The following is a 24,759-nucleotide window of genomic DNA, read 5'->3' as shown; positions in this document are numbered from 1 at the left end:
CTTTGCCCAAAATGACAAATTTACCTCAAACTTTTTTATGACATGAAAACCTTATGCTTTATTAACCGTGACACATTTATCCCCACAAAGGACATTTTCGTCTTATTTTTATTTTTCTTTTTATTCTCTCTTCCCTCCGTTAGTCATTCCAACTCGGGCGAGGGCAGCCCTTGCCGCGTCGAGCGAGGGTCGCCCGCCAACGTCGGCGAGGGGCAAGGGCAACCCTTGGCTAGGTCGGCTGAGGGCCTCCCTCCCCAGATATGGCGAGGGCACCCTCGCTTCACACCGCGAAGGCACCCTCTCTGTTAACATCTAAATTTTGGTGATTTGTTTAAGTATTTATTAATTGTATTGGAAAATTGAGGATTGATTTCTACCTCTTAAACAAAAAAAAAAAAAAAAAAATCATTAAAATTGCATCACATATAGACATTAGGAGCATTTGCATCACTGGTTTTAGAATTTATAAAAATTAATTTATTATTTAAGTACAAAAATTAAAAATTAAAAAAATCGAAAAAAAAAAGGAAAAGAAAGAGAGGGGCAATTAGGCCAAGTTCGGACAAGGCCTGAGCAGGCTCATTCCTCTATTTCCTTTCTCTTTACTTCGCGCTAGGCCCGGCCCGGCCCAGCCTTTGTTTTTCTTATTCCCTTCAGCCCAGCCCGCGCACGAGCTGGTCGTCTCCCTCCTGCAGTCGGTCTTCGCTGCAAGACCTGCAAAGAAGAAGAGAAACAGAGCAGCAACAGAGGGAGCAAGGGGATCGGTGGCGGGCGAGCGGCGTGATCCGCAGGTCGAGGGGGAAGTCCGGCCGGAAATCTGGCAGCTGCAGAGGCAATGCGCGCTGGCCGAGCATAAAACAGGAGGAGAGGACAGAGAGCTGGGGGGGAAAACAGAATCGACACGCGAGAGAGAAAGCACCAAAAAACACAGAGAGGAGAACCGAGAAGCACGAAGCATAGAGAGAAACACAGAGAGGACACCGAGGAAAGGAAGAGAGAGAGGGGGCGAGTGAGTGAAGAGAGCTGGAGGGAGAGACCGCCGGCCACCACACGGCCGACGACCCGCCGCCGTGCCTCCTTTCCCGCTCCAAAACTCCGACCAGAGCGCGAACAAGGAGAGGACGCCAAACAAAGGGAGAAACATGGAGAGAAGGAGACTTCCTGGGCCGTCGATTGCTGCCGTCGATCGCTGCCGGAGTTGCCGACCGCCTCCAACCCCAACCGGAACCCACAGCACAGCAACGCAGGAAGACGAGGGAGAAACAGAGAGCGACACGATCAACCGAGAGCGGTTTAGTGACGCACGGGCTCGTCCGAAGACCTTCCCGGCGACGTCTTCAAGCTGACCAGGTAGGTTCGGCTCCCTCCTTGCTCCATTTCAGGCGCACCGGGCCGGAGCTCGCGGCCGACCAGCTCGCGCAAGCTCCGGCCCTCGCCGCTTCTGCATTTTGCTCCCGTACTCCTTATAAGTCATGTTCGAAGACCTCTAAAGCGTGTTCGAGGCTCGGTTGAGTCGTAAACCTCTGGATTTGGTAATGCCCAGCAGCTGTTCGACGAAATGCCTCAATGAAATCGCCGCACCCAACCCTCGACCGGAGCTTGATTTTTAGTTTTTCTGCGTTGCTCGGGGTCGTACTCTTGTCACGCGTCGTCCATGTCGTTCTTCTAGCTTTTCGGTAGGTTCCCCCGCGCGGTTTGGGTGAGATGAAGCGCGCGCATCTCGCCGGAGTCTACCCGGAGATTCTCGAAAGCGCCGGCCGACCGGTGGCCGGCGGCGCTCGGCGTCGATCGGACGGAACCACCGACGCCAGGCGTTGGGACGGCGACTTCCTTAGGGCGGTTAGAACTCGCGGCGTTGTCGGCGTCGGACCGGCGGAGGAGCTGCAGAAGCTTCGGCGTGCTGCGGCTGCGGGAGAAGAAGGCCTGGAGAAGACGCCACGAAAAGGGAGCAGAAGAAAATATTAAAAAAAAAAAAAAAAAAAAAAACACAAAAAGGGCTGAAAATGGAAAATGAGAAATGGGCTTCGCTTTGGGCTGGTTTTTGTTTCGTGGGCTAAATAAGTTGGGCTGAAAATAGCAATCGAAAAATAGACCTTCAGACGGGCTGAGGTAAAAATCGAAGATGGGCCTTGGGCCGAGAATTATCCCTATTTCTTTTTTTTTTTTAAATTCGTGTGGTTTTTTAGTGGGCCGAACCCGGGTCCGGTCGGAGACACGGTCCGGCCCAAAAAAAAAAAATTTAAAAATTTCCGAAAAATAATTAAAAAATAAATTTTAAATTTTAAAAAATTAATTAAAAAAATTAAAAATTAATTTTTTGAATTTTTTTGAAAATCTAAAAATGGTAGGGTTTGGTTAAAAATTGCTATGTATTGCCATTTTAGTGTAATTACGTCTTTATTTGCTTGTATGTTAATTATATCGTGTGTTTAATTCGCGTATGTTATTATGTTTAATTGCACATGTCTAGTTTTAGGGCAATTAGGATCTTAGTACTTATGATTGTTACTTAATGATTACACACTCGCGTGTTCACCTTGCATGTTAGTGGATGGGTATAAAATTAATTCAAACTACTGACAAAATTTTTCTCTTAAAATGAATAAGATTAGGTACCGAAAGGGCACTAATTGGTCAATTAGTGTAATCAAGTCCCCCGATCCTAGATTCTCTGATTACGTAGGAAGTGAGATACACTCCCATACCTCACTTGGTTTTTAGCTAACCCCAATAAACTAGTGACGATTCATTTTGTGCAAAATTCCTTAAATATATCACAATGTCACGCGAGGTATGAGTTTGGAAGAGCCCACGTCTAATCATGGGCCTTAAGCCCATCCTTTATGCAATACCCCTAAATCTGCTCCCTCCCCCTGAAGGTAGGTCGTGACACCCTCACTAGGCTCTCGCCGACATCGGGCGAGGGCGACCCTCGGCTGGGTCGAGCGAGGGCCTGGCGAGGGCACCCCTCACCAAATCTAGTGAAGGAGGCCCTCGCCCGACCCAACATAGGGCTGTTGACACCTAAATTTTTGGGGTTAATTTTTGCTAAATAAAAAATTAAAAAAATCATAATCACATGGCATATAATTTAGGAAAATTTTATTTCTTGTTATATTTCGTTAACATTTTTCACATATATAGGTAATATACACTGGAGATGCACTTTTGCACAAAGGGGGAATTTTCTTAATGGAATATGCGAAAAATATTTTATCGATGTATTTAGGGTATCGGGCTCAAGCAAAATTAGAAATGAAATATACCCCTAACATACAATTTTTGGGCTTATAAAAAGGGTCACGTACGGTAAATTGTGGGGGAGGTCACACAATTGATACATACGGCCTCACTTCAAAAAGGAGGACATTGAATATACGGCACTTTTAAGAGAGATAGAGACGGAGAAGAGCGCGTCGCGGTTGAGCCCCGTCTTGGCCGTGACCTTGCTTTCATCGGTTTGTGGCGCTTTACTTCGACGACCAATGCTCCTCCCGCGGTCTCATGCTCCGACGCCACACTCTTTGTTCCGAGACAACTCGCTGCGTTGATTTCTAGCCTGTTCGATGAGTCCGTTGCGTTGCTGGTCATGAAGTTCATCGCACCCACAAAGACATAGCTCCCTCTCGATCTTCGCCACAACTCCATTGCTACTCCCGCTCATCAAGCTCCGAGACCACACATCGATCTGTTGTGCGTCGTGGCCCATTGACGACATCCCTATGTTGCCGATCTGATCGTTGGAGATTCTCTAGCAAGACACCGAGCTGCCATCTTTGCTGGTTTTTTCGGATGATCCCGTCTTATTATCTCCGTCATCGAGAAAACGATTCATCCAAAGATGAGGATTGAAGGCCATGAGTCTTAAGAGGTGGGTTTTGTCTTTTTCATAAAATCTTGCTAACCCAAGTCAATAATATTGTCGAGAAAGCCAACAGCCGTGAGTCCAAGAAATAAAAACAATCGGAAAGGAAGTGGCAACGAGGACTTCGACGGCAAGACACACGATACCCGCATTCGAGAAGAAGTCCATTGCCAAGCTCACCCGGTTCAATTGCTCCTCGTTGCCATGAGTTCTCATTCCGGCGAGATACTTGGCTGAACCATCGTCATAACCGTGCTACGTGAATCTCCATTCGCAAGCCGCCGACAAATTCGAATTGGGAAGCAATATACGTACAATATTCAAATTAGGTAAAATTTCTTATCCAAAATAATTTGAATATTTTATTTCCTACTTGCTGCATATTAGATCTCATCAAGTAACAAAAAATCTATTAGGATTTGTTCCTAATTCGCAACCGCATACGAATTTTTTATTCCATCTATAAGGCTTTAGATGGAATAATTAATCACACGGAGTAAAATTGATATCTTGATCTTTAAGGCTTAAGATCAATTTATCGATTTTATTAGCGAAATAAATAAGTTTGAATTTCAATTCGAATGGTGGATAGCATTTTGATGATCATGGATGGTTTGATGTTTATCTCTTAATTGTTTTGTTTATCTCGAAAATACAAAAAAAAAAAAAAAATTGCATTTGCATGTCATGTAGAATTATGGCATATTTTGTACGTCATTGCATATTAGGGTTAAATTGCACTTAGTTTAGTTTTAGGTAATATTTTTCTTAATTTATCATAAGTTTAGGTATTTTCTTAAATAGATTGCATTTTAGGATTATTTAGGTTAAGATAATGTTTTAGTTTAAATTAGGATTTGGCTCAACCTAATTCCTAATATAAATTAAATAGGATCTTAATTTAATTAGGTAATTTTCACATTTCACCAAATTTCGAATTTCATGAAAATACAAAAAAATGCCATAGGTTAAATTAGTTTTATTATTTAGGATAAAAATGCATTCTTTTAGGAAAAAGAAAAAAAATTCATATGCACGTCATTAGGGTTAGATTCATTGAGATGCATGTCATTTAGTATTTTTGCTAGGCCCATTTAATTAGAAATTACATGTCATTAGAATTAGGTCATTTAGTTAATATTGCATCGCATATTGCATAATTTTCATTAAATAAGTGAAAACAAAAAAGAGAATTTGCGTGTTAATTAGAAACCATATCCAAGGTTGTTGATGTGGATTTTGGATTAACATTGCAGATGCTTTCGTTGCTACGAGGTAAGTCCTGCATTTTCTATTTGCTTTATTGGGTGTTAAATTGATGGATTGCGCACCCGCATGATCACCTCACATGTTAAGGAATTAAAATCAATTCAAGTTGCTTGCCAAACAATTTTTTCAAAATAAAAGATAAGGGTACCGAAAGGGCGTTAGAGAAATCTAACGTAACCGAGTCCCCGAACTCATAATCTCTGGTTCGTAGGAGTAAAGTAAATCTTCCGTTACTTTACTTGGGTTTCTAATCGACCCACCAAAAATAGATTAGTGGCGACTCCTAATTAAAAAATCATTTGCATGTTATAAACTTGAACATAAGTCGCGAATTGGTATGGGCTTGGGAGAGCTCAAGTTAAGTCTAGGCTTAACAATCCATTAGCCAAATCCTAGGTGGTTTAAACCCCGAAAAAATGGGTCGCGACAAGGGCCACCCTTGCCTTCGCCATGGCCCCGGAGGGAAGAGAGAAGAAGAAGGAAAAAAAGAGAAAATAATAATAATAATAAGTAAAAGACGAAAATGTCCTTTCATTATTTATTTATTATTTGTTTTGTTGGCTTGAAACAAATTAATCCTACCAAAGTGAGCTCAAATTCGAATAATTATATTTTTGGGATTACTCACCAGAGTGAGCTCAAATTCGAATAATTCTATTTTTGGGATTGCTCACCATAATAATTCAATCCACTTCGATTTTTTGGTTTCTAATTTCTTAATAATCAATGGTCTCATAATTCATTTTTTGCCTCTAAATTGTTTACTAAGACCGATTGATCCTCTATCTCAAGGAAAAAGAACAAGAAAACAAAAAACAAAACATATGAATTTTGCCCAATGCGCTCATTTTTTTTTTTTTTTAACAGAGAAACAGAAATGCATTACTAAGTAACGTTTAAAGCAAGTTACAACGTAGTATTCGCACACAACAAATCCAAAAGAGCATACGGGGGTTACTAACCCAATTTCTAGGAAGACAACCCAATTGATGAGCTTTGGCAAGCCAGTCAGCGACCTTGTTCGTATTTCGAGTACAATGTGCTAAAGAGAGGCCCAACATCTCTGCTAGTTTGCACTTAACCCGATCCACTAAAGGCCGAATCTCCCAACTCAGAGTATCTGAAGTGAAAACCCCATTTACCAGCGTACTACAATTAGAGTAGATATGCATCTCTTTTTCAGATCTATTCGGGGCTAGCTTTGAGGAAATAAAATCAAGGGTTTTGACCAGCCGTTGCCTCGCTTGCTCACTGATCTCGCGTCTATATTTTTAGTAAATTCATCAACAACTCTACCAAGATCATCTCTACAGATACAAGCTACAAATCCGCAAAGGAAAGGTCCTAAACCTAGATTGTATTTATGTCAATTATGTTATTAACCTCAATTTAATCAATCCATCTAATTTTAGCTAGAATTTACCAATGTGAACAGTCTTCTTTTGCAATTTTTAAATTATTTTTTTCCTTTCATTTTTTTCTTTTTCTTCTTGTTTCCTTTTTCTTTCTTTTTTTTTTTTTTTTTTTTGTATTTCACGTTTTGCCAATTTAGTCAAATATGGGCAAGGCCGACAATGATGCTGAGCCTCACCAAAGCTCGACGGCCACAATAAAAGGATAAAAAGAAGAACAAAAAGAATTGAAAAAAATAAAATATTGGAAAAAAAGAATCATGAGAGATTTATGAGATGCCGAATTATTTTAGATTTCTAATTTTTCCATTGTTCAGTAATACATGAAGAGCTTCCATTTAATTTTCTTGTTGTAGATTTAAGGATTTAAAAAAGACATGTGCGAACCTAAGACTGAGACAATTTCCCTCTTTTTTTAAAGGAAAACACCACCAAAAACTCCAAACTTGGTCTAAAGTGGCAAATTTACTCCAAACTTTTTTTATGACATGAAAAACCTCGAACTTTATTAACCGTGACATATTTACCCCACCAAGGACATTTTCGTCTTTTCTTCTATTTTTTCTATTTTTTTTTTTCCTTCGCTCTTCCCTCCTTCGGTCATGCCAAACTCGGGTGTGGGCGGCCCTTGCCGATGTTAGGCAAGGCTCGCCTTCACTTGGGCTGGCTAGGGTCACCCTCGCCAACGTCGGCGAGGGCAGCCCTTGGCTGGGTCGGGCGAGGGCCTCCCACCCTAGATATGGCGAGGGCACCCCTCGCTTGACGACGGTGAGGGCACCTCTCGCTAGGCCCTCACTGACGTCGGGCGAGGGCGGCCCTTAGGCCGTGTCGAGCAAAGGCTTGGCGAGGGCACCTCGCCAAATGGGAGGGAGGCCCTTGCCCAACCCAACCGAGGGCCACCCTCACTTGCACCGGCTTCCCTTCGCCATAGCCGACGGAAGGAAGAGAGAAGAAGGAAAAAAAATTAAAAAGTAAAAGACAAAAATGCCCTTTAGGTTATGGTAAATATGTCACACGATATAAGTTCAGGATTTTTTATGTCGCAAAAAAAAATTGGTAAATGTGTCACAGTTAGTAAAGTTTAGGGTTTTTCATGTCATAAAAAAAAAGTTTGAGGTAAATTTGTTACTTTGGGCAAAATTTGAGGTTTTTAATGGCCTTTTCCCCTTTTTTAAAAGGATTATATATTGTGAAACAATTTTTCAAAATAAACAGCCTTTGGATCGAAAATATTGAATTCTAATCAAAAGAAACAATTAGTGAGAAATCGAAGAAAAAAAAAGTGAACAAGGACAAGCTTACCTACCACCATTTAAAACATGATGTTTGCGAAAAATCTTCAGTGCTTCCAGACCACGAATTTTCCAACTGTCCAAGTCAATCACACTTGTGCACGACCAGGATGTCATGCTCCAAGAACACCTAAATAATTCTCTAGCGGCTTTCTGATGATTAACTTTGCAACGGGATCGAAAGACACAGGATTTTGGTTGATATATAGAGATGACACCATCAACTTGCGCTACTAGCCAACTAAGCTGTTCGCTTAGCTCGAATCCGGTGCCACGGGACGTACCCAACCGAAAGCAAACCCGCCCCACCCATGAGAAGTGGATACCTTCCCAAGAAATCGTTCCGGCACCGCGTTCTACTTCCGATGAATTCAATTCAGGAGTGGCTAGGAAGCCTGGTTGGCAGACGAAGGCTGAGCATCAAGTCAGGAGGATTCAACGGAGCACGGCGGGCAAATTGTGGAGTTTGATCTTGAAATATTTCCATGATGTTTGCACGTGCTTCGTCGGGTGCTGAAAGAGCCTAGACATGAACATCTCGTTTTCATACTCTTCGTTTTCATGTAATGAATAGCGATGGTGATTATTATTTGCTATTCCCTCTCGTACCATCGATATCTCCATGAAACAAATTTTCTAAATACATCAACGTAAATTGGATAAGTTAGAAACATTACTTTTCTTAAAAGCATTCTCATATCTTCCTGTTATCAGAGAAGAGGTTGAAGAACAGACCATATAAAACTTGCAATGCGGGGAGAAAGACTTTTTAAGTATAGCTCACCAACTAGATGAAAATAAGAACTTGGTAAGATTATGAAGTACCATGAACATCAATGTCTTTTGGGATGTCGTCCAAAGTAAAATGTCCAAGCCTCCCAGTTCGGTACAAATTTAATAATTTCTCGGAAACTCTGATGCAGGCATCTTCTTCGCCTAATTCTGAGGGGATCCTAAAAGCTTCTCGCAGAGCAGCCAGTTGAAACTCGATAAGCCTCAACACATCTTTCCTACGTCTCATGTCGACACGCGTGGAGGAAATGCTCTCATAAAGGACACGGCGTACATCTTGCACGATGAAATCCTGTCATGGAAGGACAGGTGATGTCTTAGAGCAATAATTCATGCTGACAACAACCATAAACCCTCAAAGGGAAAAGAATACATGTCATACAGGGACAAATAACAAAGCATGTGAAGCCTTCGCTCGAGACATCATGTTCTCGACATGCTAACATCGAGTTTTGGCAGGGTAGCCCTCTGGGCAACTCTTCAATGAGGTTAAACTTATCTGAGCCATCATGTTTTGGCACATGCGAAAGCTATTGATAGACTTGCCAATAAACTCTCCATGAATGTGCAAGAAAGATAGGCCTCCAATTTTGTCATTACAATCTTTCTAGTTTCCACCTCTCTGAGAAATCAAAACTTAGAGACCCGAATGAAAGGAACGAAAATGAGCACTTGACACTTTAAATGCAAGCTCTTCCTTGCATTACATAGGAACAAGCTCTACAATTCCTATTAGGTTAATTTCCAGTTGCTTCCACAGAAGCAGAAAACTAAGGCTAGAGACAAGAAAATGATGAGATCCTTCTTGACTCCGATTACAAAGGAGATATGTCGTCCTATACTCAGAAATCAACAAACAACACTTTCTATTACCATCTGCTTAAGATTTTTAGTGTTACTGGCAGAGAAACAGAGCAGTGGTTGCCTGACATGTCATAATACTGATATGTCATAATACTCTCATGATCTCACCAGTATTGAAACACTTCAGACTAAAAGGAATGCACTAAATCCCCCTCAATGAACACTTTCCTTCTGATAATCGCCTAATCTACCATCCTCCCATTCTAGTTTCCACGTCTGTGTTGCATTTTCTACACATCTGAAATTTCTCCTAGTTATTCCCAATTCAAAAGAAAGTAACTAGCAACAATACAAGTTAGCTCACATTCACCATTCTAGCACTATCTCATCAAAGTAGGAATGAAGTTGTTTGAACGTGTTAACATTATGTTAGGTGCAAATGGAAAGAGGTACACAGTTTTCAGCTACCATTTTATATCCATCTAAGCAAATAGTTCAGAATCACTGACAAAACCCAAAATGATGGAAACCATCCATATGAATAATTAAACTGACCAGCACATGCAATCCTTCTGTGACAATACCTGGGTATGATCTGAGGGATACTGCCGTTTCTTTGTTGTTTCAGTTTCACAGCTACCTGAATATTCTTCTCTGAAATCCACACTCAATCTACCAGATCCAGCGGTTGACAGCTTTGCCCATTGTTCATATTCTTTACCTGAGTCAAGTATTGATAGGAAGAACTGTGCGAGTTGTTTTTCTCCAGCCAAGGAATCCCTAATTGTACCTGAAGTTGCAATGTGAAAATCTGGGCTCAGATCATCTAAATTGAAAGTTCAACAATTTCAGCTCACCCAATGCAAGATAACATGGGTGAACTACTTAGATTAGTCGACAAAAGTTGTTAATAATAATAATAAACCTTTGTTAGAGCTAATTAATAAAATATACTCTAAGAAAAAGAGACTGTTGATATAATCACAACCATACCAATCAAAGCTAGCTTGGAGCTGGTCTCAAAGTCGCAAATAACTGGAGGCAAGACTCCTGGAGTGTCCAACACATAAACATTTGGATTGCTGGCAATCTGATGAAATCATGTTCCATTGGTAGATGGCCGTCATCAACATAAGAACATCCCAAGTGAAGAAAATGAGTATCAGTACCATAACACAGCAAGCATAGAGAAACAAGTATTTCTCACGGTACCATAAAGGAAAGATCCATGGCGCTCTTTTTTAAAATTACCATTTCATACCCCAATATTAGGGTATAATGATGACAAGAGAGAAGGACAACATAGAATTTTAACTGGCCAATGACATAACCTTAACCATGCTCTGATAGCAGTTACCAATTCAAACTGCTCTATTCTTGATCTTGCCATGAACAATACCAAGAAGATAAAAAGCAATCAATACATATGAATATCTAATGCTTACATATAATTTAGAAAGAAACCTAGCATATGAAGCAAAAGATCTGTTCAACTTCTTCTCTCCTCTACACACAGTTTCTAGAAATAATAGCATATCTAGTGTGCATCTGAAGAAACAACAAAAAGCATAGATGGAGCTTCAACGAATAAAAATTAATTGCATACCTTCAAACTGCTAATATCTTTTGTCTCACATGGCTGAGAGCTCACTGCTGCATGCTTCAACTTTCCTTTCTCTGCGAAGAAACTTGTTTTGCGTTATATTAGGAAGCATTCACATTTTTATCAAGGAATGGCCCTCAGCAGAAAGGATATGGAGGTAGAGAGGGACAGCTGAAGAGTTATTCTGCTTCCACTGTCCATGTAAAACATACGAAGGGCAATTTGTGAAGAAAAAAGATCTCGCATCAGATGCAATAAGAAGATTAGTACCTGCCGCGCTTATCCTGCCAATATTATGCAATGAATTGGCGAGGGCAGACTTTCCAGTGTTAGGGATTCCAACTAACATAATTGCTGTAGTGCTGCTAGAATTATCCATCTTTTTCAACTCTCTTACTTTCGCTTGTAAGAAATTCAAAAACTGCAAGATGTTAGTCATCATCAACTACTGTTTGATAAAGAGAAAAAAAACATATATGTATAAAAAAGCTTCATAAAAAAGAAAAATCTTCAACTAAAATCAGTATATATTAATTATGACTGGCTGCTGTCACAGTCCTTGTGTACCCAGTCACTCAGATGGAAGTCTTTATCGAAGTCCCACTTGTTCTAAGCTACACCGACTTTTAAGTCGTATTTAGAAGGTAAAATTTCTGAAACTCAATTGATGGAAGAATGCTCCTGTCAATCCAGGAAATAAAGCAGGCAATAGTTTTTACCTGCTTAATATTTTCCCTATTATGAGAATTCACAGCAAAAGATTCACAGTTCTGCAGCTCAAAGTACCTCATCCACTCCTATATATGAAACACAGCACAAATTTACAAGGGAGTAACCAGGGTGAGAAGATAAAGTATGGAAACAATAGATACTGCCAGCTTTTAAGTTGAATATATGGAGGAAATACTGTGACACACAGAAACACGGCAGCGCACTATGTAACTCTCCCCAGATTCACTAGCACTTAGCATCAAAAAAGAATGACAAAACTAAATTTTCAACAATAACATATTATTAAATTATCGACAAGAATTCAAATGAGGCCAATCTGACTCCCTTGTATTAAGACAGAATATCACATAAAAAGAGAAGGCGACTCACAAACTCATAAGAAATTTTGACCATTTTGATCTACAATTATGGCCATACATCTATAACTTTACAAGAGCAAATATGGATGTTCAGCAAATATAAACTCAGAAGAAAGTTTTTTTAGACATGCAGTGTCATGGCGGTAATTTACCTTTAAAATACACATCATCTATAGTCAAACATTAGAAACATTAAAGTCATCTTTACACATACTAAGCCTCAAGCCATATAAGAGCAAATGTCCATGCTGTGCTTAGCAACCGGAATAAGGCAAATCAATCTTAAAAGTCTGACAGATCAACCTTATCAACCAACACGGGAAAATCAGAAGCCCTACCTTGGTACGAGAACTGTTTGCGAGGTCCATCTTGTTCAGTACCACAATTCGCCTGGATGGAGATGGGCAATTCTTCAGTAGCTCATACTCAGATGACAACGGAACCTGGACAACCAAGAAAGGGAAAGCAGCAGATTATACGATCGCTTGACACAGAGAGAGAACAGAGCACTCTTTTCCTAAGCATTTCCACACTGAAAAAATTAAAAACATTGCTCCAATCTTCTCGTCTCAAATGCCAACCAGAGAACGTGAGGACAAGCTGCCGCTTCATAGAACCATTCACCGACAGGACTCACGCATAGACAGGCAGATATCCATTGAGGCATTTCGTCAAACAATTGGAGTTCACTCGCATAACGGGGCAACGAAAGAAAACGGGAAAGTCGTACGGCGGATACAATACCCTGGCGTCCCGGACCTCGACGATGAGATCGGCGAGGGGAAGGCGTTCTGCGATCGCACGGGACGCGGCGGCCATGTGAGGGCTGTACCACCATGCGGATGCTCTGTTCTTGGAAGCCCTCTTGATCACCGTGCCGATCCGCTTCACCAGAGCAGCCGTCGCCGCCGCCTCCATTGTCCCCGCCTATTTCTTCTTCGTCTTCTTCTCTCTGTGTTGTTTTGAAAATCGTTTAGAAGCAACGGTCCGAGACTCTCCTCGAGAGTGACGGTTAAAGTCGTTTTCCAGTGACGAACGGTTTCTTCTTAGTCTCTCGTGTAGTAATACACTTTCTCTGCCAGCAACGCTCGAGAAATTTAAGGTTGTCCGCCCCTATTCTATCCTTTTTTTTCAAATTGACCCTTGTACTTTTATCAATTTGGTCCAACAATTTCTCCAACGATAACAAAATGAAATTCTTTTTATACATTCATCTATAATTCTTCAATAACAAAAAGAATTTCTTTTTGTATATTCATCTGTAATTCTTCCATAACAACAAGAATTCATCTATAATTCTACGATAACAAAAATGATTTCTTTTTGTATATTCATCTGTAATTCTTCCATAACAACAAGAATTTCTTTTTGTACATTCATCTATAATTCTTTAATAAAATTCTTTTTGTACATTCATCTGTAATTCTTCGATAACAAAAAGAATTTCCTTTAACAAAATGAAATTCTTTTTATGCATTCATCCGTAATTATTCGATTCTTCACGTCCTGCCTTTTATTAAGAACTTTGGAAATGCATTTCGCCAGCATTCGCAGTTCTATGCACGATGCACGGCTCTGAAGGCGGCGGGTCTCCAAATTTCCACTAGCATTCCAATCGACAGACCGCATTGATGGGTAGCTCCGGCGTTATTAGAAATTAAAGAGCACGATCCTGAGGTAAATTTATCCCAGATGAATCCAAGCTTTCACATCTTGGTTCGGATTAGTTCGGTTCAAGCTCATTTCATCCAACTCTTTCGAACACCTTACCACTCGAACGAGTAATTTCGCGCACAACGTATGAAATTTGATTCGTCCTAACGAATATGAAAGAGTCGACTAATACAGCAAACTGCAACAGACACAACATCACTGTCACAAACTTCTCGTTTACGCGAAAATTCACAACATTTACCAGGACTGAAACATTCATTAAATTGTAATGAAGATCATCCTGCATAATAATTGGACGATCGATGAAATGAAGGCCGAGAAGCCACAACAGATGATATGCAGCCAGCAGAGATTCAGCTCAACACACAGCAAATCGAACGTGATGGGACAAAGCTAATCTCTTCCTACCCGATTTCTCAGCATGATACAGCATTAAGTTGCCCTAACTAGAAACTTGGCTACTCGACTCTCTACTATCATCAGGCACCTCGTTCTCAGTGAAACTATATCCAGGAGAGAAGGAAAATTGAGTCGACAAAGCGGAAACAAACCCCTAGAGCATCTTTCCAGAGGAATCTCTGTCTCCCGACCCCCCTTGCTGTATAGCATGAGTTGGAGCAGAGGAATGACTCTGCACATCAGGATTAATTAACCGCGCCAGCTGTTCTGCTTCTTCGCCTCAAAGGAAGCGCCATCATTGAGCATGTCCTGTGCATCGGTTTCCATCCCGAGCTTCGAGAGGGCAAGAGCCTGCATGTAGAAGGCGGTGGGCCACTCGGGCAAGCACACCTGAGCCTGCATCGCGTCTCTCAGAGCAAGCTCTGCTTGGTCAATCATCAAATACGAGAGTGCCCGCCTCACAAAAACGGTACCAGAAGGGACCGACATCATCGATACCAACTGTGTTTCGATCAAAGTGAACTAGTGTTAGTGCAGGCGGCTACAGGAAATATTGGAGGGTGACAAAATAGCAGAGAAATTCAGCAGTCAGCAGTTCCTGACATGATAACATTTTGTCGGGAACCATTTGCAACTGGCAAAGATGAAATTCGAATGCAAGCACCTTCAAACAAACTAGGACCAAGAATTATCAACTAGAGCTCTTTGAATGAAATCATAGTGCAGTTGATATTACGCTCACATCGAAGTTGCTATGTTTAGAGCAGTACCTTTGAGTAGTAATCAATTGCATTCTTGAAATCTTTGTCCCTAAAAGCAATATCCCCAAACTTCTTTGTGTTCAACATGTCTTGTACTTGCTGTGTCCATTCTTGGAACGAAAGCTTCACGAGAATAACAGATAAAAAATTACACAAGCCGAGTAATGCCAGAAACATGTAAATATGGGAGCTATATCTAGAACCACATATAGACAGGTCATAAGCAAAAGCCATAACACAATGGGGATTTTGCAGATACACCAATGTTGGCATTACCCAACACAAGGATTGGACCAGGAGGAAGTGACAAGTTTCAGAGTTACTATCTAGAATCTCTCAAAGAGAAACTGAGGCAATCCAACCCATAAAGGGACTTAGGAGGCATCTTATTCCCTAAAGATACTCATGCGACTGTTTCATATTGCTTTCACAGCAAACTAAAGATAGATATTGTCCATTTTATCCCATCTGTCTACCTTTTCTCTCTTACTTCGCTTTTCCTTTTGAAGACTATCGGATACTTGAAACATGCAATAAACAATTATCAGCTCAAAGCTAGTTCGCTGTAGTTGGCTAGATCAGCATGCAAGTAATGGATGATCAATGTGATTTAATATAAGTTCTGTGTGCTAATGTGTTGTATACCAGTTTGACATGACAGCTACAGCTCTAACTCACCTCATTTTCCGCACCTTCTTCATCCTTATAACCCGTCTTAAGCAGAATGTCATGTACAGCTGTAAGGTCCATCCTAACACATGCCTTCCCAAGCGGTGATAGCATTGTTGGAAGCACTACAGGAGTTTTAGTGATTCGCATAAGAACATGCGAAGCCACCTGGTGGAAAAATGCACATATTAGCCGAGGAAAAGAGTCATCCATGAACAGAATCAAGAACCATCTCACAACAAATCTACAGCTCAATTAGGGGTAAGCCACTGAAAGGGCACTTGACATTCTGCACCTCTTTCTGCTTCTGGAGGGGCGCAACTGATGATAGGAGGAACTTGATGTCAGGCCTATCTCTGGCCTCATACTGCAGACATTTTGAGGCTAGCTCGACCAATTCAGATGCATCTTCATTGACATATTGTCCTTCCAAGGATGAATCCATTAACAATAAAGAATTTTTACCCCTTATCAAATCCAACGCCTGGAGTCACGAAAACATAACCGATGGTGAAAAGTCTAAGGCGAATTTTGCAACTGACAAAGACTTAGGGAAGAGGTCATCAATTCGCAAATGAAGAGAAAAAAATGTATGTGCACTGCAGCTTTGATTCCTTAAGCACAGATACGAAGTATTTGCATCATACATCATTCCTTTCCCGCAAGATTTAGGCCCCGTTGCCTGGATTTAACTTACTGGACTACCCGAATTCAGGAGAACCCTTGGTCTGTCCATCCTCTATAATTAGGGTGATTTTCAATACACTCAGAGGAAATTTAATTTCCAGATAGTATAAAATATTGGAGCAAAACCATCAAGGATGCCCATAACTTGTACGATACCTAAGAAAGACGGAACATTCAATCACAAAAAGATTTTGAATACAACTTAAGTATGGAATCTAAAGTCCTTACATGGCTTGGAGGGATATGCTTGCCACTCAAAAGATCCAGCAATACAGTCCCATAACTATAAATCACACTCTCAGGGATGACCCTTCCTGAAAATTGAAGCACCAACTTTCAGAAAGCAGCTATACAAAGAAGTTTTAACTCCAATTACTAGAAATAGAGTACAATCATAAGAACAGTTCTTTCAAGCATGGCACAAGGTTGAAAACATAAACATAATAGAAGCCTAAAGAATTTCAAGCACAGAACCAAGAATTAAGAGCATCTAAGTCCTAACAACTCTATTCCTATTCTCCCACACCAATTCCATATGTTAGCAGATACATCCTTGAGACATAACAAAACCTGTCATTTGCCAAGAACATGTTGGCACAAAGTGGACCAATATAATCCCCTAGACACTTAAAAGCATCTCATGGCAATACCAGCTTCTGGAACGGCATAAATTCATGGGAAGAAATTATTTCTTTTTTCAAAGGTTTACTGTAAATTAAAAATGTCACAAAAATTCTGCAACATGAAGTGTTTGAAGGTTATATTCATACCATATTCACACCACCCACGCTATTCTTGCCCACATAGGAAAATAAGCCTCAACAAGAAAACAGATGGCTTAGTCACACTTCAACTGTAAAATGAATGACACTTTTGGATATAAGCAGACAAAGAGGACAAAATCAAATGGTTTTTTCTTTCCTCTTATTCTTCTAACAACTAGCATTTTGAGGGCAAGTCAGTTGATCTAATAACAATATTTGTTACTGGATAAGATAATAATCATCCAGTGATAAACAATTCAACAGATTAGACACCGTCGATAACACATTACATAGGAAGGGTAACTTTGGCATGCAAAGTCCAGGTTCTGATGTACAAAATTTCTATTTATTGGCTATATCACAAAAAGAAATAGTCTTTCAACTAATAGCAAGGGACTGCAAAAAAACTGAATTATTTCTACCCTCTTCATCCTTATCATCTGCTATCAAGTATTTGTACAAGTCCGCAGCCTATTCCCCAGTAGTTAAAGGAGTTTGCACCTCCTTAGTGCCCTCACATGAAATCCACAATCAAACTGATCAAGAAACCATACAGGAAGAATGACCAGCCCCACTTACATCATACCTGTGTACTGCGTATCATCTAGAACAGAAACAGACTGTCCATAGTAATTCTAGTGGAGTGTAGGCTAAACCTGTACTGTAGCTTTTATATCCCAGCTGTTCTTCATAAAGGACAAAACTCAATAACCAAGTTTCAAATTATTTAGCAAAGGATTGCAAACATACTTAATTATTTCTACTCTCTTCATCCTTATCATCTGCTATTAAGTATTTGTACAAGTCCATAGCCTAAACGCCACAAGTTAAAGGAATTTGCTCCTCCTTAGTGCCCTCACATGAAATCCATAATTCACTGATCAAGAAAACATACAGAAAGAATGACCAGCCACACTTACATCACACCTACTATGTATCATCTAGAAACAAAAACAGACCTGTCCGTAGAAATTCTGGTGGAGTGTAAGCCAAATTTGTACTGTAGCTTTTTCCATCCCGGCTGTTCTTCATAAGGCCAAAACTTGATAACCGAGGGTCACCATCCTGCAATAATAACAGATTCAGGTTCAAGGAAGGTAGATAGTCCATGAAGCAGGACATCGTCTTTCCTTCAGAAGGAGGAAGCAAGCAAACAAAGACAAGCGAAATATCATATAGGACACAGATGCCAACTATGGTAGTAGTCATCCGGAAATGACATATATGAATGTACAAAGAAGCAAATCCACTTTCTTACTGTCTTTTGAGAATGCTCTGCATCTAAACATATAGACCCATGCAAACCTCATCACCTTCTGTGGCCAACACACCTTTTAATTATCCAAAACTATGACACAGAATTGCTTACACAAGAGAAAGTCAAACAGATACGAATTATGTATGAAATTTGGGATACTCAATCTCGTCAGTATGCAACCAATTTTTGAAAAGAAAAAAAAAATCCTTACGAACAAAAGCTTCAGGTTATTTTTGCATAGAATACAGAGATCTTTTACCGTGTAGTAAATACCATGAAGTTCTGGTTATCTACACTGATATTGATGGATAATATTATCCTGTAACTCAATTCCCATCCAAAAATAGGCAAAGATCTTTGGAAACCATCTTTGTTATCTAGACAGATACCTCATCAAAGAGAACTCTGTATGCATTCAAATCATGATAGATCTTCCGGTTTTCAGTATTGCAATGGTCAAGTGCCTGTGCAATATAGTAAGCAACTCTAACCCGCATCTCCCAAGGCAATGGCTGCTTCTCCCCTGCGAAACAGACAGATTAGATTGGAAAAGAGTTAAGAAAAAGCGCATCAAGCTATTATACAAATCCTTCAACACTGATTTGTTATTAAAGAAAGGATAACAAGCAATTGGACCCTAATGGACTTCTGAAATGAGACAACCAATTCTGCATTCTTGGGAACATGAATATGTCCAATCCAATCAGCACGTTAGATAGTTCTCTTCCAAAAATAGGATAAAAAAACGTTAGTCTATCCACACTTCGTGCCTATGTTTGTGTCCCCAAACAACCAACTTATCTACTTGACAACACATTCCTGATTGCTAGGATCTGAAAGATTCCCATTTTCCATGAAATGCCACGCTAGATTGTTTACTTCTATTACCATATCTCAGCTCTCAAAAATAACACCAGTCAAGATGGTAAGAGCAGCGGTTGCAAAATCTTGAGGCCACAAAAAGTAGAGATGCTTAAATGATAGTTGAACATGTGAAAAGGAGGAACAAGCCGTACAGTGAAACAGATGCTTGGATAGAGTATCATTTGGCATGTACTCTGCCACCAATAGGCGCTCATCCCCTTCAGCACAACACCCAATTAAATTCACCAACCTCTTATGCCGGACTTTGCCAACCCCAGATGCTTCTGTCTACATTAAACATAGAAAGAGAATCATTAAAGAGCCACCAAGGCATAAAGTGGAAGGCAAATTCAACCAGAATTTTTCAGACAAATCCCCTTTTTGCTATCCAGGCAAGTTTTTAGATTGACTAATTTTGGAGGATTCCAAGTGCATAAGAAACACGCAAGAGATGAATTTCAGCAAACCAAATAGATTATTTAGCCTATGAAGATTTTATCCAGACCCCAACAGAAACAGAGGATTCGCCATGTTTTCTATTCAAGAGGCCCAACCAGAAAAGGGAAAATCAAAATGAAAACACAGAAGGGAAATCAAAGACATTACCACAAATTGTTGAGGATCAGGCCAAGATTGTTTGGAGAAACGCTTAATGGCGACCAAACAGTTGTTCCGGAGCTTCCCTCTGTAAACAACGTTGGGGGCCTTCTCTCCACATTCTGAGACAATCAATTCACTGCTAAACCCATTTGTGGCGGCTCGGAGGTCGGCGAGCGGAAACTCTTTGAATGCAGGAACTTGGTCCTGGTCCACTTGCTCTCCATTTGCTTCACTCAAACAAAATCAACCAGCACATATGAATAACACACACCGGAATAAGCTCAGAAACTCTTGTGCCTAGCTTCTTAAAAAGAAACCTAAAAGGCCGAAGCTCCTATTTGGAAATGAAAGCCAACGTACTTAAAGTTTGAAACTTCAGTTTAAAAGATCAAGAATTTACTTGGCCCAACAACAATAAATGAACCAGAGACCCCCAACATTAATCACAACAAGCAGAAGTACAAGCCTTAAAGAACACGAGGAAACCAGAAGCAGCTCGTTCGAGCGACCTTTCTTTGCTTGCCCAACAGAGACCCACCTAAAGGTTTCTTTCTGGAATCTAGGCGGAAGATAAAACGTAGATCAAGTTGGACCATGAAACATCAACCATCACCTTGACAAGCATGCCACCCACATAAAAAAACAAGACACATGCACATACGTTTGCAGGCATCACCGCTGAAGATATAAAGCCAGAGAGTGAAGCAACACCTGGATCTGGTTTGGGGTCAGCTTGAGAGGGTTCTTGGTCCGGTGACGGAAGATGGGCGGTCTTGGACTGAATACAGCCCATGGTTGAGTGCTCTCACATAGAAGGAGATTCAACCCACTTCCTTTTTGCAGAGAGAGAAAGAGTATTTCCTGGTTTTGAAGAGTAAGGTGTCCCAGTAAGAGAGAGATAGAGAGGGAGAGAGAGAGAGAGAGAGAGGGAGAGAGGGGGAGTGACGGGTACTGTCTAAAAGGTGTGAACAGTGAGGGGGAAGAGAGAGACAGAGAGAAGGGGGGAGAAGGGAGGTCAAAGAGAGTCAGACGGAAGAGGGAAGACGGATGGTCACATGATATGCTGAAGCTGCGCACGTGAAGAGGGAAGTGGTGGGGGGGTTGGGTTGTTCGTTCCTATCCCCTTCCCCATGCACTGTACAAGAACTCGCAAGCAAGAGCAACAAAAGTGGGATTCACCCAGAAAGAATAAAAAGGCAGAAAAAAGCTATAAAGAAAAACGAGGAGAGAGAGAGATAGGACTCCAAAAAAGTCTTCCTTGCAGGAGTGCGAAATCTACTTTCCCCGGAAAATGCTGCCCGAAAAGTCTGAGATTCAAGGACTTTTTCTGGGGGATATCTGATCTGACCTGATGGTGAGGGGAAAAGGAGGAAGAGAAAAATTACTTGGGCGGGGGAAGACAATGGGAAATGGGAAAGAAAGAAGAAAACCCACAATAATGAATGGGCAATGATTGTCACTTGGCCAAAGCTGGGTTTGGTTGTCCCTCTCCCCTTGCTTTTTTGTCACATTAGGTGGTGATACTAGATTCAGTGGAAGGAAAATCTTCTCAAACCGTCGAAGTCATTCTGGCTTGGTCTACTAAAGCTCCCCAAAGTCAAAAAATCCAATGATTAAGAAGAGCATCATGGCCATCAAAGGCCAGCTTTGAGGGGTGACACAAGAATGTCTTGCTTGCGATCTTCAAGGGCCCATTTTCTTTCATGGCGGCACTGGGCTGTTTACCTCAATAGAGGGGGGGAAAAGGGGCAGACGATTTGGCACCAGTCATGAAATTATGGAGTTGTTGGGTACTCTTTTAGTTCATTGAGCATTGAATGATTGAAATTATTTTTTGTACCATGTCTGGCCAGCTACAAAGCATAGGACATAGCGAATTCGAAACATTTCGGACCCCTAGATGTAATGAGCGTTAGTATTGACAGACTATTCAACATTGAATCGCGAACGAATGAAAAATCCAATTGCGAGTTCATTGTCATAAGTGTTCTACTTTGGCTCCTTTTTTTTTTTTTTTTTGCCTTTTGAAGAACCTTAATCAGGCAGTGCACATGTTGGTATAATTTTTTTATCTTATTAACGTCTATTACAAGTTAGAGAGCCTACAACCCATATGGGATCTATTAAGAAATTTCGATGAGAAAAATTACCATGAATTTTTTAAATTATCAGGAAAATTAAATTGAGCTTTGCAATCTATTCTAGAGCATTGCTTCCATATTGGCCTAAAAATATCACTTATACTCCTCTCTCTTTTTTTCTTTTTGGATTGGAATCTTAATTTTCCGTTTAAACATATCTAGAAATCTGCATATGTTTCAGTCATTCCTTATGTTCCTGCAGTATAATTCATTGATTCGACTAGCCCATTTTATTTCCTTCTCTATGGATTTTCCAGTTGTCTTATATATATATATATATATATATATATATATATATATATATATATATATATATATATATATATGGTGAACATTATTGGGCTATATCTGATCATCATGATGCAAATTGGTTCTTCTTAAGTTTTTATTTATTTATTTATTTGCCCTAATTTGTACAAGTTTCTATGCCAAACAGATTTGTATTATGTTGTTTATGAGACTGAAGCATGCTCTGGTTTAAAGGGGAATTAGAGGAGGTGATTGGGCCTGGATGGGCTGGCTCTTTCAGACTAGATTCTGGGTGGGCTTGGCCGTCAAGGCATGCCCGGGCTTTCTAGAATTAGCCTAAGCCACGTGTGAGCAACATATAGGTTGCTCCCGATTCGAGCCCGCTTGATGGTCAAGTCTACCTCCCATATTATGGATTCGTTCTTACTTATGCGCATGCATGTACAAAGTTAGATGTCAATTTTTTTCAACTCGAAATGTTCTTGAGCAAGACATCTTGCTGGGTTCGATGAGGGTGCTATGCCACCATAGAATCAAAATTTGATCTCTATACATAATTTAACGTCACTTATATGAGATCATTGTTTTCAATCAAGCTCAAGGTTGAGAAAACAAACCAGACAAGCTCATAGTTCATGTCACCATCTTCTACTTCATTTTCATGTCAAATGTGGGCAATAAATTAGGTCTTGATTTGATTAGACATCTAAAATCCCAAGATATTCCGATTGGTTCGGGCCTTTTTCACACTCCAACTCCGTCTTCGGTTTTCTTGTACCCAATGGTTGTTCTTGGATCTCAACAGCTTCTAGTCAACAATCATTTTGATGTTGATTCCATTCTTCGCTTGACTTTTTGACTGGGAATGATTTTGCATGGAAGAAGCTTGCCATATCACACACAAGTCCAGCAACCTTCTGAGGTCATGATACGAAGATTCACAAGCAACGATAAACTCCATCTCCTCATCGTCTCGCTCGTAGAATTTCGCAAATAAACTCAAATATGATCTTTCATTCCTTGTGGATTCGTATTTATTTTAATTAGTAATCGAAGTGAATGATTTTTCCATATAGGCCTTCCTCATAATATGTATTCAATACCTAGTAAGTCTCTTAATTTGCAAACAACCTCCATCTATTTTGCCTCCTCGACAAGGTAAATTATCCCAAAATTCCATCTTACAATTACGTTCTCTTAGATTTTGAGTGCTAATCATCTTGATCTTATTTTGTAAGGAAATCCTAGTGAGGTTCAAGCTTGAAGATTTTGGCAATCCTTGGAGGATACGGATCGAAGAAAAATCGCACGGCAACAAGTAGAGCTATTAAATCCCCCCTAAATAAAATTAATCATTATAAAGCCAGAATTATGCTAGAGATTAAATGAGATAGTTGCTACTCTACCTGCTTTAGAGTATGTCATGAACAAATAGGCTTCGTAATGCTGAAATTAACTTTTAACATACAATATGATTTCATAGTTGTTATTCTGCTGAAATAAATCTAGGAAATTCCCCCATTTTCTCTAGGTCGTTATTGTTAGCATGTCATGATTCTCCAAAATGATTTTGAAAGGTTTTCTCCTAAAAAATTATTTTCATCTTTCAAAACCCTTAATTTATATGGCCAAAAGGACGAAAATTCTTCCATCCAAGTGAGCCAATTAATAACATGACTCCATCAATTTCAAAAGTAAGCATGCACCGTCTTATTTTAATTTATTGTTTACTTGCAATTGCATATACCGTTACAAACTATGATTCAGCATATTGTTTTATGTTATTGTTTTATTCAAAACGCAAGCACACATGGAGAAGAAGTCATGCCGCAATGTAAAATGACGAAGAAATGTCCCCGATGTGTAATCTCCGGAAAAATCAATGCACGTCAATAATTTTAGGATATTACTTGATAATAACCATTCTAAGAACTCAATCAAAAAATGTGATATCAAAGAGTATTGTGGGTATGCTAATGGGAAAATTAACAAAAAAGTCCTAAACCTATTATAATTGTGTTAATTCAGTTCTAAATTTATTTTTTTAACCAATTAAGTTCTAAACCTTTTGTAATTGTGTCAAATTAGTCTATCCGACCAAAATTGGCCTACCAGCACTAACATGGCTATCGACGACCTTTTTTTAATAATATTTTTTTTTATTGAAGCATTTTATTAATATATTTTTTATCTATTTTTTCCCTCCCTCCTCCTCCTTCTTTTGCCCGCCATCACTAGGCGAGAGCATGCCAATTGGCAAGGTGAGCCCTCGCCAGATTCGGCGGGGCTCACCTTGCCAAACCCAACGACGGCGAGGCGCCCCTCACCACCGGATCTAGTGAGGGCTCACCCAACCGCTTCGGTCCGGCAATCGACCAGCCCTCCCCTCGGCCTGTCACCCGAGCCAAAGGAAGAAGGAGGGACGAGAGAGGAGGAAGGAGGAGGGAGAGGAGAAAAAAGAAAAAAGGATAAAATAATAAAAATTAATAAAATAATTAAATAAAATAAAATATTATTAAAAAAGATGTCTAGTGTCGTCCGGCTACCACATTAGCGCCAGCCGGC

General features: G+C 40.2%; 2 protein-coding genes across 3 annotated transcripts; both read right to left on the bottom strand.

Moving 5' to 3' along the window:
• Positions 1–8,626: 8,626 nt before the first annotated feature.
• On the bottom strand, positions 8,627–13,179 carry LOC104444516 (DAR GTPase 2, mitochondrial). 2 transcript variants are annotated; one of them, XM_018872978.2, is made up of 8 exons: positions 12,859–13,179; positions 12,467–12,571; positions 11,757–11,834; positions 11,308–11,458; positions 11,041–11,111; positions 10,428–10,524; positions 10,019–10,224; positions 8,627–8,922 (listed from the first exon to the last, which is right to left on the bottom strand). In XM_018872978.2, exons 1-8 carry the CDS (start codon positions 12,964–12,966, stop codon positions 8,653–8,655), a joined length of 1,086 nt encoding a protein of 361 aa, XP_018728523.2. In that variant the 5' UTR covers positions 12,967–13,179; the 3' UTR covers positions 8,627–8,652. The 2 variants fall into 2 exon arrangements, with proteins under 2 accessions (XP_018728523.2, XP_010056496.2); XM_010058194.3 differs by having other exon boundaries at positions 12,873–13,179.
• Positions 13,180–13,988: 809 nt separating this feature from the next.
• On the bottom strand, positions 13,989–21,201 carry LOC104444515 (serine/threonine-protein kinase BSK2). Its single transcript, XM_010058193.3, has 10 exons — positions 20,516–21,201; positions 19,811–20,031; positions 19,357–19,492; positions 18,730–18,863; positions 18,042–18,147; positions 16,547–16,632; positions 15,927–16,115; positions 15,641–15,799; positions 14,972–15,085; positions 13,989–14,702 (listed from the first exon to the last, which is right to left on the bottom strand). The coding sequence occupies exons 1-10, from the start codon at positions 20,595–20,597 to the stop codon at positions 14,451–14,453; spliced, it is 1,479 nt and encodes a 492-aa protein (XP_010056495.2). The 5' UTR covers positions 20,598–21,201; the 3' UTR covers positions 13,989–14,450.
• Positions 21,202–24,759: the final 3,558 nt, after the last annotated feature.

Source organism: Eucalyptus grandis, chromosome 5 (assembly GCF_016545825.1).
Source record: "Eucalyptus grandis isolate ANBG69807.140 chromosome 5, ASM1654582v1, whole genome shotgun sequence".
Taxonomy (NCBI): domain Eukaryota; kingdom Viridiplantae; phylum Streptophyta; class Magnoliopsida; order Myrtales; family Myrtaceae; genus Eucalyptus; species Eucalyptus grandis.
Note: the sequence above shows the minus strand (reverse complement) of the source record. Positions and strands in the feature narration are given on the sequence as shown.